The sequence below is a fragment of the Alligator sinensis genome, unplaced genomic scaffold, assembly GCF_000455745.1.
Source record: "Alligator sinensis unplaced genomic scaffold, ASM45574v1 scaffold64_1, whole genome shotgun sequence".
In the NCBI taxonomy this organism is placed as follows: Eukaryota; Metazoa; Chordata; order Crocodylia; family Alligatoridae; genus Alligator; species Alligator sinensis.
The window spans coordinates 219,506-243,728 of record NW_005842458.1 but is presented as its reverse complement, the minus strand read 5'-3'; the positions used below and the strand labels follow the sequence as shown (position 1 = coordinate 243,728).

The following is a 24,223-nucleotide window of genomic DNA, read 5'->3' as shown; positions in this document are numbered from 1 at the left end:
AAGGGTTGTAACGTGAAAAAGAGATTCAAAAAATAAAGTGAAATTAGACTCTGAAACCATCTGGCTAGTGCTCAGGAATGACCTTTAAAGCTGGGTACATTTATAATATCTTTAAGAAAATCAGCCTTTGAAGTGTAAGTTTTATATAGCCCATGTGTAGCACACTGTTCTCATTTACCACAGCTTACTGATAAAATAGTGGCACCCACTAATGCTGCTACATTTAAAGATCTGTCAACCTCTGCATCATAAACCTGACTTCTTAGTGGTTTACAACTCAGCTGTCTTAAAGAAAAGAAAAGAACTTCTTCAACATTATACCTAATATCTTAGTACTGGGAAAAAAATAGAATAAATTAGTCTGGCAGGGCTTTTTTTCCCCCCCCCAGAACTGTATATATTTATTCATCGATAAGCACCATTACAAAGAAACCAGACAAGTAAGTGTTACATGGTTTTCATTAAAAAAACCCTCAAATGATCAGAATAGACTTATTATATTGTTAAGAACCTACTGAAACACCTTTGGAACAAAAAAGAGAATTAAATGAAATATTTGCAATTCCAGATTAAGATCAAGTGGTACTTGCATTGCTTTTGGCAGGTGAAGTAGTAGACATAAGATTAGAATTTTCTCTTACTGTATGTTCCCTTTACCATGCCCTGGCAATATAAAAGCGACAGAATATATCTGAGACTCAGGCCCACAAGTATTGAATCATCGAAAATGAGGGTTGGAAGGGACCTCAGGAGGTCACATCTAGTGTAACCCTCTGCTCCAAGCAGGACCAGCCCCAGCTACATCATCCTAGCCAGGGTTTTCTCTTGAAAACCTCCAAGGATGGAGAGTCCATCACCTTTCCGGGTAACTTGTTCCAGTGCTTTATTACCCATCTAGTGAGGAAGTTTTTCCTAATATCCAATCTAAACTTCCCTTGCTGGAACTTGAGACTGTTGCTCCTGGTTTTGTATGTGGTTTGTCTTCAGTGATACCCCATATCCAAATAAAACAGGTGGATGTCAAGCTTGGAAATGGAATCTAGGACTCCTGCCCTCCGGTCCCTTGAGTACCTAGACCGAGGTACTCAACCCCTGGCCCATGAGTCTGATCCAGCCCCCAGGGAACAAAGATCTGAAAAATTGGCAGCAGGGAAGCAGTGGCCAGATTGTCCATGGGGAACTCCCTGGGCCAGATAGTGTGGTCCTGCAGGCTGGATTGGGAACGCTGGGCAGTGCAGGTCTTCATCCCAGCGAAGGCCGCATGGAGCATGATTAGGGCATGCAGACTGGGTGCAGGAAACATGGGGCCCCAATCTGGCCCACGGACCAGCCCAGAGCCACTTATCAGGCCTGCAAGGGTTAAACATTGAGTGCCACTGGGCGCGTCTACATGATATGCTATGTCACTGTGGCAATGAGCTACTGCACCGTAGCATCGCAGGGCACAAACCGTGACGGCGATGCTACTGCGCAGTAGCATCTACAAGTAACCATGCGGCGATGGGACTGTGCAGTAACGCTGGTTAGTATTTGTACTTGCTTAAACGAGTACTAAATGACTGTGTAGTAACCACTGTGCAGTCCCCTCTGCACAGTCCTCTGCTCATGTAGACATGACCAGTGCCCTGAACATTGCTGGATCTAAGTATGAAAAGGCATTTTTCAAGCTGTAATGTTCAGTGTGGCCCTAACCTTCAGCATGCAAGCTGTCTGTCCGGTTTTATGTCACAAAACTGATTAAAACTCATTATCAGCCAGGCTCAGTCTAATTTAGATGTGAATGACTTTTTGCTGGGTTTATCAAAAGCCAAGGAGACAAAATGTTATCAGTGTAAGTCTGCGCCAGAGATCTGCATGACATTTTTGTTTCACTTGCTTACAGTGTAAATTAAAAAAAAAAAGGCAAGGTATCATCTGCCAATAATAGGGCATGAGCCACTGCTGTGAGTGGCTGAGACCAGATGCACAATGGCTAATTGCAGCAGAATGAGTAGAAAATTGTTGAAACCTTTAAACCAAAATCTCTTTGTACATGAACTTAAATAAAGAGCCAGATTCAAGTTCACGTTCATTTTATTCTAGAATAAAGTTTCCGTGTCAGGTGCATTACATTGTTTTATGTGGTAGTGACCATTTGAAATAGTTCCTCTTCCTGTCCCACTTCCAGCTGACCACTGATCCCAGCTCTGATTTCTTTTTGGCACTGCAATTTTAGCATGTGCCTGGTTGTTCTACCTCAATGGCTCTCAGCCAGGGTGCTGCAGCATCCTGGGGAGCTGGGAGATGCTTTTAAGGATGTTGCCATTAGATGTGAAAATGCCTACATACAATTCACAACATAAAGTCAAAGATTTCAAATGCAAACCCAGTGGACCTGCTACGGTCTTCCTAAGTTCTTTGCAACAGAAGAATTGCTGTTACTTTTCTGTACTCAGGAAACAAGTGATAGCGAAGAACTGGCATTTTCTGGGGAGGGCCCTGAGCCCCAAAAAATTGAGAACCTCTGTTTTGCCTACTCCTTCCATGCTTTGTTCAACTTAACCCCCACCAGGTCTTCCCCTACTTAAAATTCCTCTCCCTGCCCACCAGGAATTGACACAGGCAAACAAACGAATCCATCTTTTCCCAACTTCAGGGTGCTGTGACAGTGTCAGCTCGGGCTGTCCTGGCTTTTTTAGATTTATAGCCAAAATATAATGTTATATTAATACAGTTTTTTTTGTATTTATAGGTTAGTCTTTCAAATACGCAGCATTGGGGGTATGATTTGCACCTCTTTATATTTCTCATATTTCTTCTCTCCTTTAAAATAAAATGATTTGTAGCATTCTTCCTTATTCTCCCTCCCACTATATAGCTGCTTCAATGATTGAAAACAAGTTATTTCATTATTATCCTATATATCTTCCAGTCCCTGTCATACCACGAGGGCGCCCTATTTTGGAGAAGAAAACAGACTTGATTTCTACTTCGTTTCTCAGGAAGCATTTGATAAAATGGTGAACATGGTAAGCATTGGAGGAGTGTCTAACTAGGCTTGTTCCTGTGGCATCAATAAGTCCATTGCTCTTTCCTTTAGAAAAAAAGCTTTTAAGGACCTAATTTCTGGGAGAAAAAAAAAGTGTGTGTACTGCTATGTAACCAACACGTATGAACAGTAACCGCAGCTGGTGCGTGGATGTACAAATGGCTGTTTACACCGTCTCTTATCGTACTTACAGAAGTGCCGAGTACAACAGGCCGAATGCTCGGTTGGAATCTTACACTGTCTTGCAATTAAATTGTTGCTTATTTGCATATGCACATAGCCCATGTGGGTTAGGAGAACAGTGGTGCTGGAAGGCCCAAATGGCTTGTCATCTTTTTCAGCAGCCCTGCTTGGGACCACAAGCTTTTAAAGGACAGGAAATTCACCCAGAAGGCATCTTCTCTGTCCCTTTTCCCTCTATGGGCAGAATCCCTTCAGCTACTGTTTCTAGTGCGCTTCTGGTCCTACAGTGCAGTTTTAGCTTGAAACGCCCTGCTGCCGCTCATTATTTCTGTCCCCACAAGCAGGAAAGCCCAGGAATTCTTAAGCCACCGTGTGCGCTTAGTAACTCCTCCTCAGTGTCAGATATTTACATCTCTTTGGGCACACGCTGTGGAGTACCAAAGTTTCATTACCCAAGTTTTAATGTTGAAATTTCCCTTTCAGTTATACAGTCTCCTTCCAGGTTTGCTTTGTGTCTCCCTTCTCATCTTTAGTATCTTCTGTTTCATCCGATGCTGCGTTATGGTGTGATGCAGTATCAAAGGAAGATGCCCCTTGCTTCAGATCTTGTGTTCTTTTCCCATGTGAATGAATAACCAATGAAAAGCTGTAACCTGTCAGCAGATTGTTTTACAGGAACTGATGTTTTATTATCCATGAACAAACCTGTACCCTTGGGCCCCTACTCTTTGCTCTTCGCTGCAAATTTTGCGCTCTGTGGCCTCGTTATCACTGATGATTTAGGCATGGTAGGGCCTTTTACTAATGGGAGCTGAAGAAGTCTAGAATGATCATTTTTACCATGCTACCATGTAGGACAGTTGTCATCACAGTCTTTCCATTGTCATGATGCATTACTGTGTTTATTTTCAGGGGAAATTTATTGCAACCTATAAATATAGTGGCTATTACTATGGCCTAGGAAGAGAGACTGTAGAATCAATTGCCAGAGAAGGACTTGCAAGTTGTGTTCATTTGGAAATAGAGGTAAGTGTTATCTATTGCAAAATGTGGAACCTTGTCCAGTATGAATCCTAATCAATCGGGTTTAGTTTTGCTATTTGTTCTTGATGTACATAATGCTTACTATGACCGACAAAGATACATAGATCAAGATTTACAAGTACTAATAGACAGATTCTTTCCGTCCCCATCAGAAGATATGCCCCATCCTTGTGAGCTTTGCAAACAAATTTCCATTGATGGTAGTTTCTACAGATGTTCAAATTGTGATTGCATGTGCCACGTAGTTCCACAAAGTTTTTTGAGTTCAGCTCCTTTTTAGTTGGGGCTACTACACGCCCATTTTTGGCTCTTCCTTTGTAGAGGTGTCTTCCAGCTGGTGCCAAAATAAACTGTAACTCCTGGTAAATTGTACAGATTTGTAACAAGGAATGAAATAATTAACAACATTGACATTTAAATTATCCTCATTGTGGAGTCGGTAGATAATACTGCACTGACATGCAAAAGCAGTTCATATCTCCCAGAGTAACTGGTGCATGTGCTTTGCAGACTGATGTAGGTATCTCCACATGGGTTATACTCTGCTCACTGTAACAGTTAAAGGGGATTATGAAAGTGGAGATTGCGCAGAATAAGACATGAAGCTTCATAGGATTTCACAGCACCTTGAATTTCCAAATGAGATGGGAGTCCCATTGTGGGAGACAGAGTATAGCCACTTACTGACACAAAATCCCCTTGAAGAGTTTACAGGCTTGATTGACTAGGTACACCAAGTCTCAGAGAGAAAACAGCCACAGAAAGTTCAAGTTATGTGACCAAGGTTATACAACAATTTAGTAGCACAGTCAGGAATATCCACTACTGATTCCGTCATTGACCTGTCCACTAAATTAGTAGTTCTGAATCTTTTTAGACTCAAGGCGCCCCCTTGAAAATGCCAGTTCTTAGCTTGCACTCATGTTTGGACTACAGAAACATAATAGAGCAAGTCTCCTATTGCAAAGAACTCAGAAAGACCACAACAAGGCAAATTATTTTGACTCTGGATTCCTTTTTGAAATTTCTAGGTTTATCCTGTAACTCATGTTTGTATGCATAACAGTGCTAACATTAGTTGGCACCTTGGAGCACTCTTGAAAGTATCTCAAAGCATGCCAGGGTGCCATAGTACCTTGGTTGAAAATCATTGCTTTAGACCATGCTGCCCTTTCCTCCAACTGAGATATCCTGTTGTTTGGCAGTGCAGTAGCCATGGGCCGTGAGTTGTACATTTACTGAAAGGGGGTTTGATCCCTTATGCACCAACCAGCTGTGTTGAAATGATCAGGATTGCTTATGAGCTAAGATACCATTGCACATAAGTACATCAGAAACTGGTCTCAGATTTCTTAACATAAGACAGACAGACATCAAATGAGTGTGGATCAGTAAAACATGACTTTGAGTGACAATCAAATCATCACTAAGAAAATCAGAAAGCACTTTGTCATACAGTTATTGAAGGGATTAATCGGGTGTGTTTTACCTTCTTGTATGTCTAGATATTTGGTATATACAGTAATGTATGTACATTATTCATTACTTATAAGGTTGCTCATCAGTGTCAATAAATTGTCTAGCCTCCCCCCCACCAATTCCCCATCCCCACATACTTGAGGGCCAATGGTAGCCAAGCAAGTGCCTGGTACTGAACTGCTGTGCAATCTCATCCAAGTAACTTAATCTCTCTGTGGCTCTGTTCCCTTTCCCACCCTTTGTCTGTCTTGTTCATTAAACAGTGAATTATCTTCAGTTCCCGCTGATTTTTAGATAGCATCGTGTGTGCTTGCCTTCTTGCAGCCTAGAGCTTTGAGTTCACATACGAAGACAAAGAGACCATGACAGTGGAAATGTGTCTCAACGTTTGGCAGGCAAACGTCTTTGAGTAGATGTGAGATCTTTTATTAGACCAACTGAGTAGTTGGAAAAAAGTTATTTGCAAACTTTCGGGCACAAGCACCCTTCATCAGGCATAGGGAATCTCTGCTCTTCTGAGATCTCCAAGGAATGTTTCACCAAGCAGGTGCCGTATTAAGTGGTTTAGAAGTAAGAGCTCCATGGAATTATATTTACTAAAAAAGAGATCCCATAGGTATGGGGGACAGACTGAGTATTAGTGACAAGAGTATCATGGGCAGCCAGTTAAGAAACCTCTCTAGTGCCAGACTTCTATAATTGTGTAATAATTATGGAGCAGTCTAAATTGCTATGGATTTCGGCGACAAAAATACAGCAATGACTTATACACCCTCAGGTATCCCTCTGCAAGGCAGAACTTATTGGCATGTTTGCAGCACTATACTAACCTGGTTACACTACGTTCAGTTTGGGAGCTAGTGTGCATCTCAGCCCAGTGCTCCTCGCACCAGATAGACATATCCAGAAAATATTCTAGTCCATTATGTTCTGGTAAGCCTATAACAAAGTAATTTAACACTACTAAGAGAAATTTTTAATCATAGCCAATGAGCCAATGCTAAACATTCAGAGCCATTTAATTCCCTTTAATCTAGAGCACATTTCCTACTGCTAACTTTATACAAGTTTACTGGTCCCTTTGTAGTAAATAAATGTCTAGTCAGGGAAGTTGCATTGCATTCTGGTACATAGGAGAAATATTGTCAAAGGACATCTAACACCATCAGCAGTAAGATGTGAATCTTAAGTAGCAGTGTCCTAGGCATACCCCTGTATGGATCAGAGTCATAGAAAAACTGCAGGTCTTTCCAAGGAAAGTTGATAAGCTTTCTGTGTGGATACCTTGCCCAGATATTAGCTATTACCTTGCTCCAATAAAGATATTACCTTGCTCCAATAAAGAATGTGGAAACCTTGGAGCACATACAGTTATCAACGGCTGCACAAAAGGTACAGGCAAGAAGGTGGACGTACATTGTCCATGTTCTGAGAATGGTGGATAACAAGATCCCCCTTTTTGGACAACCCCAAGGCAAAGAGAAGAGAACTTGACCCAGAAAGATCCTCTAGCACATCAAGGACCAGAGCACCTACCTTACAAGTGAATGTGTTCAACACATTGAAAGGAGGAGTCAGGGCAGGATTGCTGAGCACCAACTGACCTGATTTTTTCAGGAACTGGGATCAGGTTTGGACTTTTCAGTCCTCCCCCTTCTCCCCTTGGCTGCTGGTGTCTGTAGTCGCACAGTTTGCACATATAGTTGTAGGTGCTGCAGATGCAAAGTAGGCAAGCAATTTATGTTTTGCATCTGAAATGCAATTTATGGTTTGCATTTCAGATGCATCTTCAGTTTCTGACCCAGTTAGTCCCACCATGGTCCACTTGCCCACCCCTCATTTCAATGATACCACATTTTTTATATGAGACAAGTTTGTATACACCAAAGGCTCCTTCCATCTCTCCATTCCCCCCACAATTCTTGCTTTCCCTCTCTTTTAGGGACAGATGCAGATAGAGTAATGGCTAAGATGATTTGTGTTTTGTTAAGTTACCATATTTACTCAATTCTAAATCAAGGGTTTTCCCCCCGATCATCATGGGGAAAACAAAGCCTCATCTTAGAATAGGGTATCATAACTGGGAGCTGGGAGAAACAGTTGTGCAGGAAGCCCAGCCGGGGCAGGGACAGCATCAGCCGCTCTGCTTTTCCCCAGCCTCAGCTTTCCCCTGCGCCTGCCCCTGCTTTCTTCTCCTCCTCAACCCTGCTTTCTTTACTCTTTACCCCAACCTCTTCTTCCCCCCACCTCGCCTGCCCCCTTGCTTCTGCTTTTCCTATTGCCTGCCTCCCTGCTGCTGTTTTCCAGCTGCAGCAGTGCGGAGACGCATTTAAGATGACCCACCAATAATTAGATTCTAGATATGGAAAATTATAAATTTGCTATAATTTTCCATGTCTAGAATCTAATTATTGTGCGGGGTCATCTTAAATTCAAAATAATCTTAAAATCGAGTAAATGTAGCAGTTCTCTCTGTCTGGGAGGTAAGACATTTAGGGTGTTTCACCTTTTTAGAGCTGAGATGGAGCAGTGGATATTATGCTGGAAGGTATCTATGGCAGCTGTCAGCTGTTTTGGGGGGGGGGGGGTGGTTTAATCTGTAGACAGGGCATTTCTGTCCTGTCAAAGGACCATGTTAGGGAAGACCTGCTTGGAGTGCCCTGCAGCCCAACATAACTTTCCTTAGAGCAGCGTGTGGAAAGAGCTGTCTGCTTTGGGCATGCTTATGGTTGTATGCCCAGTATTTATTAAGGGCAGCTGTGTTGCACCCTTTTTGGGTGCATCATGCATAGAGTGGGGGTTTTGTGCCTCATTGCAACCTTTCCATGTCCTTTGGTGTGGACATGTACATTCAGACTTGGTAAAAATTAATGGGAGTATTAACTGGGGGCCAGGGGCTCTGGCTAAACGTTCAGAACCCTTTGATTCCCTTTCCCCCTCTTCCACTGGTCACCAAAATCAATAGGGCTCTGCTAGTTGATGCGTACAATGCTCCTGCAATGCTGGAATTGATTGGATATGGTGTTCAAAGTTATTTCTTTTACATCCAGGATGGACAAAGAGATAAACAGGGAAGTTGCCACCAAATTGAGTGTAGGAGTTTGCTTTGCTCCACTACTTATTGCTTTTCTCATGAGTTAAATCTCATCTTCTTGTATTATAAAACTGCTTTGCAGCAACCCATGTAAGGCAGCCATTGAGCTGGTGCTTTATCATAATTATTATTAAATAAAAGTGCCATCTGTTCTACCTGTAACTTACATTTTAATAAGGAGAGAATTGTAAGTAACTTGCTACTAATCCCTTCACTCGACAAACAGGGACCAAACTGCTTCCTGGTTTCAGATGGTCTGAAATGATCCTAATTTTTAAATTGCTGTTTCTATTGTATCTGTTTCCATGCCCCTCTCCCCTGCAGCCATGCTTGTTTTATATATCTGGGTTGTAACTGAAGAGCACCTCAACATTTTGGGGGTAAGGGAGTTACTTTTTAGCATTCTGTCTGAATTCCACTTGGGTAATTATGTTCTGTTTCCCTAAATGCCTCCCATATTTCCCTTTGGTTCCTTTCTCGCTTCTTTTCCAGATGTAATTTAGCCATTCTCATATGCCACCCAAGAGATGGGTGATTTGACTGGTGAACTGGTCAATGTAGGTAGTTTGGAGGATCGGACATTCGCTCTAGTGATTGCTAGTATAAACCCAAAGGTTGTGTTGGGCAGCCTAGAGGGAGCAGCCCACATGAAACCTGGAGCAGGGGGGCTGCAGCCTGCAGTCCCGTGTGCAGAATTTGACCCAAAGCACATCTGTAATTGGATGTTTGCTGGATTCTTCAGGATCCTCTAAAAATGTTGCAGGCTGTTTTATACTGTTCAGATATGTGACCTCAAAGAGGACTGGCTTAGTGAAGGTTCACCCTCTAAGCACTGAGTTGTGCCGCTTGGCATCAGTTAAAAAACCATCCTGATTGAGAAGAAAGCTCTGATCTTATTCTTGGTAGAAATCCGAGGGCCAGAATAAGTGGTGATGTAAACCAGGGCCGTGTAAGTGGCAGCCTGCAGGTGCATGCGACCCCTGAGGGATTAACTTCTAGCCCTGGTGCTCCCAGTCCAGGTGCCACTTCCTCCTTTGCTCTCCTCTCTGCTACTGATGGAGATCCTTGACTCACCCTTCCTCCTCCAGCTTCTGCCCTGGGGGTGGACCAGTGTGGCCTGCAGGGCTGAGGGAGCCCATAGCTGGGGACTGTGGGGTACCTGGGGACCCTGCGTGGCACAGAGGCACTAGTGTGGTGCAGCAGGTGTTGCAGACTGCATAGCAATCAAATGGGTTGTCATGTCCATGCAGCACAGTGGGGCCCACGTGATGCAGCCGCAGGGCCTTGAGGCCCACACAACATGCGGCCTGTGGGGTGGGCAGCCCGGTGCAATGTGTGCCTTGGGGGCCTGCAGCCCTGGCCCCTCAAAGGTTGCATGGCTCTGCTTTAAATGACTACTGAGTTGGACCAGGAGGCTTCCCTGAGAGTCGTACTCATGTAATGATAACCATTATAACAATATCTCAGTAGTATAGCTATGGCAAGGCAAGCAGAGCACCTGCCCTGGCGATGACTGCAAGGGGCACTCGGACCCCCATTCCCGCTCTGCCGTAGGAGTTGGGCAGGGCAGTGCCACACCAAGCAGTGTACCTGGGTGTGGGGGACAAGTGGAGCAAGTGGAATGGTCCTCCTCCACCCCTCTCCAGTCTTTGTCAGAGCAGGTAGAGCCCTGCACCAAATATATGTGGAGCGGGGCACCAGGGTCCGCTCTCAGGGAGCCTGGCCATGCCACATGGCTGCTGCCACTGATGTGGAGCTGATGCTACAGCAGTGGCAGCAGTAGCCCAGGAAGGTAAGCCTTCCCTTTTCCTCACCCCCCCATGTCCCTTCCTTCCTCTGGTCTACAGTGGTCAGCGTACCCTTGCACCCCCCGACTCTGACCCATGAACTCATGATGCTTCTGCAGTCCCTAGCTGTTAGGTAGCAGTTTTCATCAGTAGATCTTAAAGTGCTTTAGAGAACAGATCAAAACTCGTGGAAGAGGTGTGATGTCTTTTATTAGACCAACTAGATATTTGCAAGCAAATTATTTTATTTATATGCAAGCTTTTGGATACACTCTCCCTTCCTCAGGCATAGGAGAGAGCAGAGATTGTAAAAATTCTCCTAAGTAGAAATGAAAATTCATATTTCACAAGAGAGCTGAAGGTCTCCTGTTTGGAATAGTTCATTTTGCCCAGGTTAGGCCCAGAAAAAGGTTGACAAAGTCTTTTTACCTCGAAGTTGTCTGGTGGCAAGCAGGATGTAGAAGTGTATTTCCTCCAGGTTATGATGTTTCGTATTTCACAGAAGAGTGGAAAGATGCAAAGGTCTTCTGGGCAGGAGTTTCTTTTGGTGGTGACCAGTATGGCTACAACCTGGATACCTTACAAAAGAGACAAACTTGGTCCCATCTCTTTAAAATTGTGGAATACCTTTCCAACCTTACTGTAAGTGAAGGTTTGTTATAAAGACAGGGACAACATGAACCCAGCACTGATAGGCACCAAGTTTTAGAAGTAAAACAGCAAGTGCTTTCTTTTTGTTCTTTAAGGCTGTGCGAAGCTTGAAAAATTCCTACTTTCAGCCACGATATATCCTGCTTGTACCAATGAATAAAGAGAGATACGAGGGACATCTGCGGAGGAAGGGGATATTCAGCCGGCCAGAGATTGAGGAGGCCATCACCAGAGTGGACATGTATATCAAAATAAATCAGGATTCTCCAGGATATTTTGATGCAATAATTGACACGGGTGAGTCCGGTTGCCCTGTGCCACAAATCTGATTGCCATCCCAGCGTGAGGACAATGGAAGCAATAAAACTGCCTGGCAGACAAAGCTGTCTGTGAAGCAAAAAAAAAAAAAGAGGAGGAAAATTGTTGTTAAGCGCAGCAGGATTGAATACACCAAAGCTAAACACAGCAACTCAGCTACTTTTTATCCTGGGGTCAAAAAGAGTTGCAGGTCCCTCTCTTTGTCACCTCAGTATTAACTGTACTGTGCGGTAACTACATCCTAAATCCATCCAGACACTGAACCTGGTGCAGAAATCAGCAGTACAGTAGCTAAACTAAATAATGTGCCATCTGAGGCTATGATGTTGCTATTCCATGTTTTGCCCTAACTTCTGTATTGGTTTCTGAACTTAGCTGAGAGCAGTGGGTGGGTTTTTTTTGCCTGATAGGCTCTGAAAGTGTCAGCTCTTTATCCTTATTTCATACTGGTACCGTTTGAGGTCAACAGGTACAGATGAGGCAAGGATGCTGCTGCAAAGATATTCTTTGTGATGGTTCTTCTGCTTCATAACTTGCTTAGTGTCTTGGTGTAAAATAATTGAATCTGCTCATCTCCAGGGCATTCTGTGATGCCGATGTTTTCTCTAGGATGTTTAGGGAGTGAGGGAAAATTATGAGGAAGGGCTTTAGGACAGAGATTTTTTTCTAGATTACTTTTTTGCATGGCCATTGTTTGGGGAGGTTTAGAGGTTTAGATTAAACGGATGGTCTTGTTAAATGTTAGTGTTTATTTTTAATTATTGTCAAGGATACATGGAGCTTACTTCTTAGTGTAATTCCTAAGAAATAAAGTTTGAGAAGGGGAGCATTTAGGAAGAATATAAGAATTTAGACTACAGGCTGAATTTTGGGAAAGGCTTTTATTCACAGGTATGTTTGGCTGTAGTTTAGTCTCCCAGGAGAAGTAAGGGAAGTCTTGTCACATGGGGACAAGATTTTTGGAGATATGTTTATTAGAGAACGTACGGCACAGGCTAGGCTCCAAATGGCCTCTCTGATTCTGTAACTTTAGAGGGTGCACAATGGTTATCCTCTTAGGTATCCTTTTCTTCCCTCCTTGAAATGCTAATTTATTTATTCATTTACTTTTTTGCAGATGATCTTGATGAGGCATACACAAAACTGAGCCTCATTATAAAGGAGTATCTAGGTTTGGAGCAACCTTCATTCTCTGATGGCAATCTGTACTTGGACAGCAAACCCATAAGAGGTACAGTACGTGAAGTTTCAGAGCTGACCCGTTCATTTCTAGAGTTAATAATGGCTGGGGAGGGCTCCGTCTGGGAGAGAAGAAGCATTAGGATTGCTAGTCTGAAGCTTTACATGGTTCCTTGGCTGCCCTTTTTCTGGGGTTACGAACCTCAGCGGAACCCCGTAGTGGAGATATGCCATATGGCCACAGAAGTGGGGTTTGTCCTTCCTTTGTTACACTGCTTCCCCAAATGAAAGAAGCTAGTCGGTAGAAGCCTTTTCTGTCAGCATGACTGCACCCATGGCATTGATTTTTCTGGTGGAACTGCATTGGCTAGAGGTGTGAAAAGATCGCATCCACTTGCTGATGGCTGTGCCAGCAAAACTTTGCCCAAATCCATGACGGTCCTCTTTCTGGTTGCTTTTTGTGGGAGATCACTCAGGAGAATGACGCTTGGGAGGAGTACCCTGTTTAACCTGATGAAGAGTCAGGTTATAGATTCATACATGTTAGGGTCGGAAGGGACCTGAGAAGCTCCACATGTCATGAATGTCAGCAAATTGTTGGATTTCTTTCCCCCTTCTCTTCCCACCATTTGTTTTTGATTTCTTGAATCTTCTTCTAGGCTTCAGTTTCTGATATAAAGCATCTGAAGTTCCTTCTAGGGACTACCTTAATATTCCGTACCATTTTGGAGTTCTGTCAATTATGTGGTTCATTGCTGGCTCCAGAAACTTCATTAGCCTGGGTTTTGGCAGTTCTGCTATCTATAAAGTAACTTTCAAATTTACTACATGCCATTAAATTCATTTAGAGCTTCATTTATAGGTGTTTAAATAAATTTAACTATCCTATTTCCAGAGAGTGTCTCTCATCTTATGGACTGCGTGAAATAATTTATTTTAAAAAACTTGCCTCAAGGTTGACTTTAATATGGACATTTTGAGTAAGATAGTAGCAGGGGAAGATTGGTTGTGTGATATTATGATAGGCTGTTAATTCTTTTTTTAATGAACTGCTGTGCAAGATCTTTTTGTTCACGTAGAGAGTAAAGACACTGGGAGAAAATAGATAAGCTCCTCTTTTTAAAAACTTTTTATAGAAGAAATATAATGCATTATTATAAACTGATGTTAATGCCTTGCACTTGCATAGCAGCTTTCATCCCAGGTTCTCTGTGTTTTACAACTGTTAATTAAGTCATGCAAGACTTCTGTGAAGTACATATTACTATCCACATTTTATAGATAGGGAGATGGAGAGTAATGTAAAATGTTGGGGTTATCTGCGATGCTGAGCACCCATAACTCTCAGGGAAATTGAGGGAGAATCATAAGTATTCAGCATCTCTGAGAATGAGGCTCGGTGTCTCAAAGTGAATGATATGCAGCACCTGGAATAGCGTCCTAAGAGGCTTAACTTTCACCTCTTCACTTCTCATCATTAAACATTGTAGCATCTACAAACTGGTGGCATATCGTGGCTAGGGTGATGCTATACTTATCTGAAGGAGTTGCCTCAATACTGGAAACCTCAAAGCAAAAGCCTAGAGGTGGTTGCTTCAAGGCAGCAGCACACAAATGAACAGCTGTCCTGGGAAGAATCTACCACATCCCAGGAGTAAAATGTCATGGGGCAGTCGCTTACATTCAGTTAAGAGTTGCATCATGTGATCGGACCTTTTTTTCTTCATTGTTTTCCTGGAATATACTGTTCACATACCCGTGGCCCAAGGGGCATTTGAGGCAGGTACCTATTCAAAATTTGAATATGTTGAAGATTGCATATTTTTGCCTCCCTTTCCTCCACCTGTCAAGTGTTACTTGTCTTTTACATTGTAAGTTCTTTCAGAGATCTGTCTTTCTCTATAGCACCTTGCAGATTGGGGTCCTTCTTCTGGTTGGGCTTTCTGCCTGCTTCCTTAATATAACTATTCGTAAGAGCTGTCTTTGTAGTCTAAGTTGTTATTTGCAGATAACTTTTGGGCTAGGCCGAGTCTCAACCTCCCTGATCTTGACAACCTGCAGACCAGGAGAAGGTGCAAACACTCAGATTCGTCCTCATCACTGACTAGTGCTGCACAAAAATTCAGGTGCAGACTCTATTTGCAGGAGCAAAAGCACTACCTCCTAATTCCCCACTGGATTTTATCAAATGTAAGGTGTTACAATAGTCTAAATAATTTAATGGTAGCAGTATTCAATAGCTGAGTACCTGAACAAAGTAACACACATGCATCCTATTTATTACTCAACCTAATGATCACATTAGATTGGAAAGAATGATCTCAGAAAAAAGGCGAAGGACAGAAACTAGAATGCAGGTAGATGAACATTTTTCACAGAAAAAATACCCCTTTTCTGACCTTACAGTCCTCATGCTCAAGAGAAATATTCAGAGCAACTTCAAAAGATGGGGAACAAAAAATCATTAGCTTACTGGATACAAAAAAACCCAGAGACTTAACACAGACTTTGACTCCATGGTCCATTATAATTTACCTGATCTCTGCTTATTTCTTTGCACTCCACAAGTGATAACATCCTTCTCGAATGGCTGCTCTTCCAATTGTTAGGTTATCCTTTCTACCGCATTTCTCTTGTCTGTTAGCGACCTGATAATGTCTCTTATATCCTGCTTCCGTTTACATGTGAGGTTTTTCACAGGCCTTTGTTCTGTCTGCTATATAGCTGATGCTGCATTCGCTTTTTTTCTCAGAGAGACGAGGAAGGGTATGTGGTACCCAAAAGCTTGTCTGTGTCCCTTCCAACTGTACAGTTGGTCCAATAAGAGAGAGCAGCTACAAAAAAATACTCACCTCTCACATTTTTATCATTTAGATTTTCATTCTGAAAGAAAAACCTAGCACAGCTCCGATAGCAGCTGTGACTTCCAGCTTGTGGTAAATGGTGTTTATGGGAAGGGGTCTTATTTGTGCAAGATAATAGCTATGGGAAGGGCTCTTATGTGTGCATGATAATACCTGTTCCCTGCTAGGTGCTAGAACACCGTCCACTGGAGATCACCGAACACCAACTGGTGGAGAAACTACTAGACTAGCCCATCCTTCTGCCCCGGGTGAATTCTTGAGCTCCTCAGCCAGAAACTATGCTGTTAGGATCTCAGCTCACCTCTCCACACAGAAAACGCCAGTGGTAAGGGAAAAATGCCAACCTATGCATTATCAAGCACTAAGCTATAGACCAAATTGGCACGCTTCCTCCCAGATCATTTTTATTGCCGTTCCTCAACTCCTTTGTCAATATTTTTCCAGCAGCAAGTTGTCCAGAATCAAGATAACAAAGGCATGTTAAAGAAAATGGGCTGAGCACTATCAGCTGAAAGAAATGAATGGGGTAGGGAGCAGATGGCCTGACTGAGTCAGACAGCCTGTGCTCTTGCAAGAATGAACAGGAATCATCTTTTTCAGCTTAAAAAATGGATGAGTTTCAATGAGGGGCAAAGGAGCTGCCTGCATGACAAACTTACCATGTCTGGCAGCAGGTCCCTCAAAGACACCACACTGCTTCTTACCCAGAAATAGTGCAGTTGTGTCTGTGTGGCACTGGCTGGACTAATCACTACTGCCAAGTGACACGGCCAGGTAGCCCAGCCAGTGCTGGACAGACATGGCTGTGCTGCTTCTGGTTCAGGAGGCAGCCCACGCACAGCGGCACAGCTTGCTGGAGGGTGCTGCTGTTGGGCATAATCTGTCCGATAAACACGGCTTATCAGGAGCTACTTATGAGTGGGATCCTCCTTCCATTAAAGTCAGTGGCAAAACAGGCCATAGCAGAAGCCCTCGCAGCGCGGCCCTGTCATATTCCAACGAATCTGCAAATTCTGCTAACTACCTTGTCACAAGGAGACAAGAAAGGAAAGGAAAGGAAGTGGCAACGCACTTCAACTGCGGTGGTTGGGAACTGATGCTGATTCATTTCAGGATTACATCTAGACACATTTCTCTGCTACTGTTGGGGTCCCCCCCCTCCTGCTTTTCAATCTGTACATTCACCAACATCCTTCAACTCCAAATAGTCTTGTGCAACTGTGGCTCTGTCTTTTTTTTTTTAGTTTGTTCTCCAAAAGCAGATATTCATTTGTTCTTCCTGCAGACCGTGATGGGGTTGGTGTTAGGAAGCAGATATGTCTAATGCTCCGGTTTAATGATAATGGCAAGGGAGAATAAAAAAAAGAATAGAAGCTTTAAAAGATGTTCCATTCGGTTATGATGTCATAATGATGAATGATGGCTGGGCAGGCATGGCTTGCTGTACAATGTTGTCACTACCTCTGTATTTATAGCCACCTGCCTCTGCCTCCATCTCAGGATGGAGCTGAGAAGCAGAAAACCACATGGGTATCAAAGCTTAAAGGTTTAGCAGTAAGAAAGGTGCAACTGTAAAATGCACTACATGGATAGGGAGCCCTCCATCTTCAAAAACACACTCCTTCCTCTCCAGCCACGTACAATTAACTAAGTGTCAAGGATGTCATTCTTTTTAGAGTTTTTTTCACCAAAACGTATCTTACCTTGAGGTGAGGGAGAAGCCAGTGTTTCTCTCACCTCAGGGGCTCTCTGCCATCCCCCATATCACAGCGATTTATTTTCTTTTCTCTTTACTTCATCTTTTTTTTGACAGTTTACGTTTTGTCAAACCAGAGAAAAAGTGTTTTACAATGAAAGTGGCTATAATTTAACCTGGTCTCAAGTTACTCGGTGGTTGAAAGGCTCTCTTCAATATTAGTTTCCTTGTCTGATGTCTCTTTCCTTGTCTAATGTCTTTTTGGTTATTTACTACCCTAAGTGCCCAACATATTTTTTCATGTGTATGATGAAGTCCTGGGGCACCAGCTGGAGTGTCAATCTATAAATACTTCAAGGTGAAGCACAAACGCATCTCTGATCATTTTTAATATTAAGGGTATAAATCTCTATATGATTTTGAAATAATGTTCTCTCTCAAGTTGTTGCATTTGGGAGTAGAAATAAGTCCTGCACTTTTGGCTGCTAAAAGTGCGAGGCATTGCTGCCACAGCTGCTTTCCACAGTGTGGAAAGGCAAAAAGAGAGCATAACATGACTGGCATTGACAATCAGTGGCAAGTCCTGCTAGTCAAGAGACCTTAGAGCAGGAATAAGGAGCATTGCTTTAGTTTTTTGTGGGCATAATTAACTACACTAGGTGCAAGGCAGTGGTAAGTCGATACATACTCCACACAACAACCAGGCAGAATTGCATCTTTACAAAATAGAGGCTTTATGCTGCAGGAGTAGCCACAGTAGGGTATTCACCAAGAGCCAGGTGGTGGATAGCTTCAGCAATGTAGCCTGAGTTGTGTTGGTTTTGCTGTTCATTTTCTACCATCTGCAGTGCTGGTTTGTCACGTGGTGAAGTTACGCAGGACCACCAAATTATTATGGGTCCAGGTCCTGTGATACCAGAATCGCACCAAACAAAGACGTATTGTAGAGAAGCCTAGAGAAGTCGGGCTGGAAGGGACCTCCAGAGGTCATCTAGTCCAGCCCCCTGCTTGAGGCAAGATCGTCCCTATCCAAACCACCCTATACAAATCCATTATTGAACCTCTTAGCAAAACTACTCGGTCAACCCAGACACAACACAAGACATAACACCCTAACCTGTCCCAAGTAAAGCAGGGGGAGCATAGTAGCCAATGTCCTGCTTCTGTCAAGGTTGTTGAAATTTGCTTAAGAGATCCCAAGTAGAGGGCCATGCCCCCCACTATAGAGGAAGGTAAAAACCCCCATGTCCATACCAGTCTAAACCCCCATGTCCATACCAGTCTGATCATGGGGTAAAATTCCTTCCTGACCCCAAATGTGGCAATTTTGTCTGACTCTGAGTGGAGGAAAGGACTGTCTAGCCAGGCGCCTCCAAGTCCTAGCAGGAGCATTGCCACACCCCAGTAAAAATCCTAAGATTTGGCTGCATCCAACACTTAATGCCTCTGAGGAAGGCTTAAACCGCCCCCTGCCACATGCACCAGCAGAGGGATTGGGGGGAGCAGAATTGCCTCCCAGTTCTACACAGCAACCAGCAAAGCCCATGGGAAATACCCATAACAGAACGACGGCATCGCTCCACCTAGATCATCCCCCACCAGTGGTTGTCCAACCTCTTCCTGAACACCTCCAGTGATGGAAAGTCCACAGCTTCCCTGGGCGTCTATTCCACTGCCTCACTTTTCTAACGGTAAAGACGTTTTTCTGGCTGTCCAATTTAATTTAAACAGACTTTGCTATGTGGTAATATCATGATGCAATGAGCTTTTGGTTTGCCTGGTTTTGTACGCTTATGGTTGCCCACCGGGTTTGTCTGCACTGGAAAAATGCACTGTGCTGTATCACTTTATTAAATACTCAGGACCCAGATGATTTGATCTGCTGAGGCCCAGGTGTGAAAGGTGTCCTTAACTGGCTGGAGAGTCCCAGAAGAGCATTTCTTCTGAAGAAAGACATATAGATTTCATAGACATTAGGACTGGATGGGACCTCGCAAGATCATCGGGTTCAGCCCCCTGCCCAGGGGGCAGGACATCAGCTGGGGTCAGATGACCCCAGCAAGTTAAGCATCCAAATGCAATGTGAACATGTCAGAGTAGGTGCTTGCACCACTTCTGGGGGGGAGTCTATTCCAGCCTGTAGAGACTCGGACGGTAAAGAAGTTTTTCCTGATGTCCAGTCTATATTTTAAAAAGTTATACAGCACGATGCATTTTCCCAGGGCAGACAAACCCGGTGGGCCAAGGGTAAGCTTACGGAAACAGAAACTTGAGCTGACATCTCCTGACATAGAGTTGGGAGACCTGGACTTGTTACCTTCTTCACCCATCACTTCCCTACCTGGGGCATAAGAAGTTAAAGGAAGTGTTTTGGGGTGGGACACAGTTCAGCTCTGCTTTGCTCAATCATTTGTGAGGAGTCTTAGGATAGCAGTGTACATCTTAGCTGTTTTTTTCCACCTCTAATTTGTATGAGCAGCCCAAAATTAGGGAGTCATAGCTGGCTCTTTGCTATCACCGTTCAGCTCAGACATCATACAGAATCAGTGTCATAGTAAACAAGGACAGTTAAAATGAGATGTAGCTCCAGACTGAAAGCTGAGCTATATTTAACCCCTCATTAACTACACCATGTCATAACACACATCTGTTTCCCAGCATAGATAAGCCTCTACACTAGAGTTTTCGCTGGGGAGAGGAATGGCACAGCCACTTATTTTATGCTGCATATAGTGACAACCACCTATGTTTAAGTTACAGTTGATTACATTTCTTGTTCAGGAAGAAGCTTCTCTGCAACGGCGACGTGAAGCAGCACATCGGGCTCTGAACGGAAAGGCTCCCGGCGCATACGCCCAGCTGTTTCAAAGGTAACATTGGAAGTTACTTCAAAGAAGTACTCTAGCTGAAGAGGTGAATCCTCACCTTTGACTTCTTTGCCATTGCAGCCTAAGGATGAATGGTTAGAAATCGTCACAAAGTCCCACAGATAATTCTTCTCCCTGAGGCATTTAAATCTAATCCTACAATTATATCATTCACAAGAAGACAGTTAGCCTTCTGACAGGGGAGCTGCAGTCTTCCCAAATTAATTAAAACATATGAGAGTAGGCAGCTAACAAGTAACATGTTGTGGATTTATGAACGGGCACGAAGCGGCCCCAAGATGGGGAACCTTGAGTCGGTGAAAAAGGTCAGTGAGGTCATGTCCTTGTCAGAAGAGGATGATTTCCTACAGCATATTTTCCAGTGGATATCTTAGGTTTAAAGCAGTTTCACAAGCTTCTGAAAGCTGAGCTCCACTACCTTTCTTCCTGGGAAAATGAAACCAGTTTAGCTTCTACCTGCTGGCAAGCCAACCATTACAAACCTACAACCTACATGCCCTATTAAAAGCCCTACAGAGTAGGGCTGGAAGCGACCACATGAGTTTATCTAGTCCAGCCCCCTGCTGAAGGTAGGATCATCCCTGACTTAAACCATCACAACCAAGTGTCTGTCTAACCTGCTTTTGGAAATTTCCAGGGTTGAGGATTTCACATTTTCTCTAAGCAGCCTATTCCAATGCTTGATCACCTTCATAGTCAGAAAATTCCTCCTAATCTCCAACCTAAATGTTCTCTGCTGCATTTGGAGGCCATTGCTCCTAGTCCTGTCCCTTATAGCCACAAAGAAAAGTCCATCTCCAACCTCTTTATAATAGGCCTTCAGGTATTGGAAGACTTATAAAATCCTCCTTCAAATTTCTCTTCTCCAAACTAAAAAAAACCCTAATTCTTTCAGCCTTTCCTCAAAAGTCATGTTTCCCAGGCCTCTAATCATTTATGGCACTCTGCTGGACTGTTTCCAATCTGTCCACATCTTTCTTGAAGTGTACGACTCACGCACAGCACTCCAGGCGAGGCTTCACCATTGGTGAAGGCTCACTGCAGACACAGGCATCAGGTATGGTAATTTGCTTGTGGCTGTAATGGCTAGAAAATCATTGATTTTTAAAGAAAGCGGAGACTAAAGAACAACTGAGGCATCCATCTCAAGCCCTCCTTAGCTAATCCTTTGGAATCTACTAGATGAAAAAATCTCGAAGCATGGTGCATCCGTCACTGCTTGCCATAGACAACTCTGATGTATCTACTGCAAAAAATATATATATATATTTTTATATTTGACCTGAATTTTCCTTCTTTCAATGTCACTGCATTATTCATGTGTTCTAAAACTGCTAATATTAAGACCATTACCGCCGTCATTTCAGACAGTTTAGTAGTCTTCCTTCCACTCAAAGCAGGGTATATTTTTAAGCTATGTGGCATTTTTATTTTGACAGGGTGGGAACAGGAGGAATCATGTTTGGCTCTTGACAGCTTGTGATTATAAATTTCATGGCCTTTTGGAGATTTAAAAAAAATAAGTAAATAAACCCAAGTTGCTAATACTGATGCATCATTCAGTTCTGTGTCCTGAGAAAAGTTCCTTTAGTACCTTGATAAAAGGAAGAAGGGATTTTGTTTTCCACCCCAGTTCCACTTGAGGTCAATTATACTAGAAAAAAGTTTGAAACCAACTTATTATATTTTTATTTTGTTGCCTGCCTGATCATTTCTGGTTTGGTTTTTTGTTTATCCTAGAGAGACCTGAGCGAACAGTTAATCTAAGACCTGTTTTAGTTCCTCACTGTTTGCTCCCCTTATTTCACGGTGCCTCTCATCCTGAGGAATCTGATTTTGGAGTTAAAAATCAGACTTTGTTTTGGCAGAGCTGTCAAGCAGGGGAAAGAATCTCCTGTCACCCCCAATCAGTATTTGCAGTTACCAGGCCTCGAGGGACATCTTCACTCAGTGGGGAAAAACAAAATTAGATGCGAGCCAACACCCCATTCCACACGGTGATACAGGGAGTGAACTCAGGCAATGCCATAAATATAAGCATTATAGAACAGCAGACTCTGAGAGATGGAAAATGAATCCTGAAATCATAAATATTATATAAGGAAGGGACCCATAGGTCATTTAGTCCACACAAACGGCTAGTGCCTGTTTGGTTTTTTTTCTTATAGACTGGGTGGTGCAGTAGTCAACATAATGTTCTTAAATCATAATGTTCTTAAATCTGATACAGCTTTCTCTTTAGAGAGGCTTTTCCATACTCTGATATGTCTCCATCTCAGGCAAATTATCTTGATGTGTAATTGTATCACCTTATTTTCTCACGCACGGTGCACACTTTTCCCAAACGTCGCCCACCCGAACAGTTGCTGGAAATTGCAATGTGCATTATATGCAGAAAATATGGTAAAAGCAGTTTCTTCCAGTAACTAGACAAAAGTGAAGGTAAAATCTGCACAAGACTTGCAGGGAGTGGAACAATGGGCAGACTTGGCTCCCTAGTTGTTGCTATTATTCGTTGCTACAAGGAAAGAACTTTTAAAATCCATTTTGCCTTTCAAAAACAAGTTGCACATTTTATTCTGGAGGGTGTTGTATGCAAGAAATGATGGTATCTCCATCAGTTTCATTCCATTAACTCAAACGTATACCAGTTGCACCATCCAGGAGAATAATTCTGTAGACAGGTCAGAAATGTAAAGTTTTCCCATGCCCTCACCTTGCATTAGCCAGTGCTTATAGATTCATTTCTTTTTATCTTTCCTAATAAACCTGTCCCTATAGCCTCCTAGTAAATGTTATTATTTTGCTATATGTAGTCTGTTAATTAGGTGCCAGAATTGACTGCAGTCTTCCAAGTGCAGCTGCAACGAGAGTTATCCATGCTCTGGGTCTTATCGCCCTTGCATACTCAGCCTGAAATTGCACTGGCTTTTTGTACTATCGTATTGCATTACAAATCCAGGTCAGACCTCCTGTTTACTGTCACCCCCAGATCTTTTTCAGCAGAATTGTTTGCTCCTTCCTGTTAAGTTTCCAGGTCTTGCAGTATTTTTTCCCCCCATTTTATTTTCTTTGAACACTTCTTTACTTGGTTACTAAGTTGCATATATTTCAAATCCAATTATAATATTTTCCTTGATCTCTACCCTCATTTTAATCGCATTTCCATTGTTCCTATCAATCGTTTAATTTAAACAATAAGAAACGGTATCCTGTGTGTTCAATTCCTCTGTTGCCAAGCAAAGGAGAATTCCTGGTTTTGTAAGACCTAGAAAGAAATCTGTTCCCTTTACTGTTAGTGAAGCAGCGTTTACCGAGAGAAACGTTATTGCTGGAATTGTGTTGACATAACCAAGGTTGCAAATAGACAAAGAAAGAAAAATGTCAAAAAAGTACTAATGTTTTTGTCATGACCCAAAAGGCATGATTGTGTGTGTCTGCTTCGGCACCAGAATTATCCCCGTCAAGTTGCAGAGCATTGCACGGGAGTGTTTCCTGTTGAAGAGGAAACCCCGGTGCAGGGACCAGTTTCCCGCCTTTTCTGCAGCTTCTTTTGCAGAGTGCATTGCTCATGTTGCAAGAGGAATGCACGGTGCAAAAGAGTTCCCACCACTGGTATGCAGATTCGTTCCCCGTGATTGGCTAGTGCTAAATTATTCACACGTGGCGGCTGGCAATTGGCCTGTTAGCCGTATAAAAGGCTTGAGCAATTTCCGCCCAAGCCGAAGAGGACTCCACATCCATCTCGTGGGGACTCTGGGTACACGGCAGGGTAATAGAAACCCTGTGTGAGATCCAGAGGAGCGTGGCGGCCTGATCCACCGCCCACCTCTTCCCGTCTTCGAACGCGACTTTTATAAGACGTATTTACGATTCCTATTTTGGTGGCTCGTTCACCCAGAGCATCCGGAGCTCTGCACCGTGGAGCCTAGCAACCTCCACGAGACCGTCTGTGTTGTCTGTCTGTAACTGCAACTTAATCAAGCTTTCCAGCCTACACCACTGCCATCTC

General features: G+C 43.2%; 1 protein-coding gene across 3 annotated transcripts in view; it reads left to right on the top strand.

Annotated features, from left to right (window-relative positions):
- The window catches only part of LRGUK (leucine rich repeats and guanylate kinase domain containing), a 72,290-nt gene that overhangs the window by 33,257 nt on the left and 14,810 nt on the right, over nt 1-24,223 (top strand). For all 3 annotated transcript variants that reach the window (XM_025212353.1, XM_014523191.2, XM_006030682.3), the window contains 6 exons: nt 2,912-3,008; nt 4,124-4,237; nt 11,362-11,563; nt 12,702-12,815; nt 15,795-15,952; nt 20,105-20,193. In XM_025212353.1, coding sequence (XP_025068138.1) covers nt 2,912-3,008; nt 4,124-4,237; nt 11,362-11,563; nt 12,702-12,815; nt 15,795-15,952; nt 20,105-20,193 — 774 coding nt within the window. The remainder of the gene's footprint in view (nt 1-2,911; nt 3,009-4,123; nt 4,238-11,361; nt 11,564-12,701; nt 12,816-15,794; nt 15,953-20,104; nt 20,194-24,223) is intronic.